We start from the raw sequence: 4,158 nt of genomic DNA on the forward strand, positions 1-4,158 counted from the left end.
TAGAACAGCTTTCTCCTACCCTCGAAACCTGTCTCTTATACTAGGATGCCATCGTCAGCCCTGTACGCGCTGTCGCGGGCAGATTCATGCGGGGTCGCCCTGTCGATTGGTACTTCCAGCGGAAGCGAGTACCGATCCGGGCTAATGCGAGATGACCCTGCAAGTCTTACCTTACGCACTTGTGGGTAATTTACCGAAGTGTGTGGCTGTGCGGATCAGGAGCAGTGTTACGACTCGAAAAGCTCGCGCTTGTATATAGTAGCAACGCTCGACACAGCCATCGTACAACTTCGAGATGCGGTCTAACGCACAGCGACACGCATTTTCGCAACACAGAGGCACACCACTCACATCGCCCTCAAGCTACGGAACCCGCCGTTGTCCCTTCCGCCGACCGAATGAAAGACCTGCCTAAGCAACCATGTCCTCATGCTTCTCGAGTCCACCGACGCTGATTCCTAGACCAAGCGGCAGCCGAGATCTAGTCTCCACTCATTAAAAGGGAACACAACGAGATAAGGAGAAGACAAAATAGATTGCGGTGGTCCTAGGAGTTGAAGCCTGTGCTTCAGCAGGTGGGCCGAGTGGCACTGGCAGAACGCCGTTGTTGCAAGCACATATGAAGTTGGACAAGCTCAACATGTCTTGGTGATACAAGCTGTCGTACCACCAAACAACCAACGGCTCCTTATATGTGCACTGAAATCTCTAGGGCGTAGAGACGTGCTTTTCTACATTACATGCGGAGTCCGTCACGGCCACCCCCGCCTGAATGCAAGTCCTTGAAATCTAAGTTCTTGATGACACCAGCAACTGCAACGCTCCTATTGTCAGCACTCACATCCGTGATGTCTTGGTCGATTCCCAACTCTTCCCCCGAGGTGTTAATAAATCCGGTGAGGGCCGAGCTATGGTTTGTTGCTTTCACACCTTTAATCTTCTGACCCGTGCGCTGATAGATTGTTTTGGAAAGAGCTTCCTCACACATCTCTTTAAGGGCGTTGTTAGCGGCTTGCTGTCTCCCGAGCTCTTGGAGAAGCACCTGTCTGCTCTGTTCTGATTCCTCGGTTTGTTGTGATACATGGCTTCGCTCGCTGCTCCTGCTCAGCGTAAGTTGCTGGACACTGCGGTCTATCTCGGCTGTTTCAGCGTCTGCCCGGGTAATTTGCTGCCGAACGACGACCTCGTTCTGTTGAAGCATTATATCCTTCATCTCCTTCATGAGATTCTCTTGACGGGACGTCGTAAGACTGCAATTTGTCAGAAGCATGGTATATCTGTAGGGGCAAGGTTGGGTACATTGTCGCTGTGGAAAGAGCCACGCTAAGAGTGCCTTTGCAGTCGCTGAGCTGCCCTCTGAATGTCTTGATATGCTCTAGCCCGAACAATCCAACCTTCCATCTATCCATCCAGAATAACTTGTCCTCTGTGGAATGCTTCATCCAACGCTCCACTCGTGACTGAAATGCTGTACATGCTCTATCGGTATTCTCAACAGCATACCTGATCTGGTCGCTCAACACGATTTGCTCAGATCCGCCTTGCAATGCTTTGGCCAGACTTTGCAGAACGGGCTGGACTGCTCGAAGGTCGGTGCCAATATCCTTGACAGTATTGGGAGCCTCTTTGATATGGTCGACGGTCTTGGCGAGGAACTGGACGCTCTGGATAGCAGCCGTAGTAATGCCTACAATAGAGGCAGTAATGCTGAGAGGGTCCATTGCTCGGAAGAAGACTTCAAACAATGTACTGAAATGTCTTCAATTAGAATAAAAGGAGATGGCTGTCAAAATGGCAGACGAGGCGACGGGTTATAACCAATCAACACTCATGCCTTGGCGCCGCCATTTCAATGAGGAGGCTTGACGGCTTCATACACTGCTGCACAGTAACACGAGCGCATTCCAGCGCAAGAGTATTTCGCTTGCGTTCTGGCAACGCAGCAGCGGTGACGTTTTGCAATGGCTAGCGGCTCGTTACCCCACTCGCTCCACATCCATGGTACGTCCGCTACCAACGGCGGCCAGAGCTTTGCTGGTCTGAACCTAGGAACTATCAACTACGCCAAAAATGACAACGGCGCTTGTAAGTACATACGCTCAAGCTTCACGGGGACGCAAGCTGACTTTGTAATCTAGCCCTGAACGAGGTGCTCAAGAGCCTGCCGACCGCCAAGGACGCGCCGTTCAACGCGTACGGGCGACAGCACGACCCTACTTGTCTGCCCGACACCCGCGTCGACCTCCTCCATGAGATACACGACTGGGCTGATGGTGAACACTCACCAGCCATCTTCTGGCTGAGCGGCCTGGCCGGCACCGGCAAGTCGACCATCGCGCAGACGGTAGCCAAGGAATACCATGGAAAGGCTCGACTTGCAGCCAGCTTCTTCTTCTCGCGGGCCGGTGCAGACGTCAGCCACGCGGGGATGTTCATTACGAGCATCGCAGCGCAGCTGGCAAACAGCATACCGGGCTTGAAGCCCAAGGTCTGCGAGGCGATAGCCAAGCACCACGACATCGCCAGCCAGTCTATTGACGATCAGTGGCACGAGCTAGTGCTCAGTCCGCTATCGAGCCTCGACGAAGGAGAAGAACACTGGCCGAGATATGTCGTTATCGTTGACGCGCTGGACGAGTGCGACGACCAGAACAATGTCCAGCTCATTCTCCAGCGTCTGGTGGAAGTCCAGTCACTGCAGGGCACTCAGCTGCGTGTGCTTCTGACGAGCAGGCCGGAGTTCCCTATCCAGTACGGGTTCACCCAGGTGCGAAGCGATAAGCACCGAGACTTTGTGCTCCACGACATCGAGCCAGCAATCGTAGAGCACGACATTGCAGTGTTCTTGAGACACCAGCTCGGACTCGTCGGGAAAGGGTGCGGGTTCGCAGCGGGCTGGCCAGAGGAGAAGGCTATCGCGCGTCTAGTGCAGAACTCCGGTGGGCTGTTCATCTGGGCTGCAACAGCATGTCGGTTTGTAGGAGAAGACCACCAACTTGCCGAAGGACGACTATCGTCGCTTCTCCACCAAGGAGGTGACGGGACACTTCCGCCCGAGCGCAAGCTGGACGAGATCTACACCACTGTTCTTTCCAACTCCGTCCAAGGGGGGCACAGCGAAGCAGAGAGCCAGGCGCTGCACGAGCTGTTTCGCCAGGCTGTCGGGCCCATCGTCACGCTGCAAGACCCGCTGTCCGTAGCGAGCCTTGTGGAGCTGCTCGGGAAAGATGTGGCAGCGTTGAAGAGGACGTTGGGTAACCTACATTCGGTGCTTGACGTGCCAACGAACGAGTCGAAGACGGTCCGGCTGCTGCACCCATCATTCCGCGACTTCCTTCTTAATCAGGGCAGATGCTCGAATCTCCGGTTTTACATCGACGAGCAACAGGTCCATAGCAAAATGTACCAGCACTGTTTGCGAGCAATGTCGAAGCACCTGCAGCGCAATATCTGCAATCTCCGGCATCTAGGAGCTCGCAAAGCTGATTTGAGCAGGATTGAAGCAAAGAGACACATCCCAGCTCATGTCCAGTATGCATGCCGGTTCTGGGTATACCACTACCAAAGGAGCGCTATAGATACGGACAGCCGCTATGATATTGAAGAGTTCCTCCAAAAGCACTTTCTTTATTGGCTCGAATCACTTGCATTGCTTGGCCGTGTCTCTAATGCAGTTGATATGGTCCATGTGTTGAATTCAATGTTTTCGGTAAGGCATTACTTCTATAGAGGAGTGATAATTGTAGCTGACCTGCAATACAAAGCAAAGGGGACAACCTCTAATACGAACAAAGCTGCGTAATAAGGTTTCAACATTTCTGTCAAGCCTGAACCTTAAGACGCATAACATTTCAGCAACCCCTCCTGGCACCGCTAGCTCGAGTCTACAAGCCCTAGTTCATGATGCAACACGCTTTATTCTGGCTTTTCGACCCGCTCTTGAAGAAGCACCGCTTCAAGTATACACTGCTGGACTAGTGTTCAGTCCGAAGGCGAGCATTATTAAGAAGACATTTGCGGAAGAAGCTCCAGCTTGGGTCACATGCATGCCAGTGTTAGAGGACTGGAGCCCTGATTTGGAGACCCTCAAAGGCCATTCGGATTGGGTCATCTCTGTGGCCTTCTCACCCGACGGCAAGACGCTGGCGTCGGCGTCAG

At 53.2% G+C, this 4,158-nt stretch overlaps 2 protein-coding genes across 2 annotated transcripts in view; one reads left to right on the plus strand and one right to left on the minus strand.

The window, feature by feature from the left end:
- Nucleotides 1–285: 285 nt before the first annotated feature.
- BDR25DRAFT_335446 (uncharacterized protein) lies at nucleotides 286–1,899 on the minus strand. Its single transcript, XM_033693013.1, has 2 exons — nucleotides 1,300–1,899; nucleotides 286–1,250 (listed from the first exon to the last, which is right to left on the minus strand). Exons 1-2 carry the CDS (start codon nucleotides 1,719–1,721, stop codon nucleotides 737–739), a joined length of 936 nt encoding a protein of 311 aa, XP_033545175.1. The 5' UTR covers nucleotides 1,722–1,899; the 3' UTR covers nucleotides 286–736.
- BDR25DRAFT_56573 (uncharacterized protein) overlaps nucleotides 1,842–4,158 on the plus strand; it is a 3,661-nt gene continuing 1,344 nt past the window's right edge. The window contains exons 1-3 of the mRNA XM_033698752.1: nucleotides 1,842–2,085; nucleotides 2,139–3,709; nucleotides 3,765–4,158. Coding sequence (XP_033545176.1) covers nucleotides 1,962–2,085; nucleotides 2,139–3,709; nucleotides 3,765–4,158 — 2,089 coding nt within the window. The 5' untranslated portion in view covers nucleotides 1,842–1,961. The remainder of the gene's footprint in view (nucleotides 2,086–2,138; nucleotides 3,710–3,764) is intronic.

Source organism: Lindgomyces ingoldianus (genome assembly GCF_010093535.1).
Source record: "Lindgomyces ingoldianus strain ATCC 200398 unplaced genomic scaffold BDR25scaffold_25, whole genome shotgun sequence".
Classification (NCBI taxonomy): Eukaryota; Fungi; Ascomycota; class Dothideomycetes; order Pleosporales; family Lindgomycetaceae; genus Lindgomyces; species Lindgomyces ingoldianus.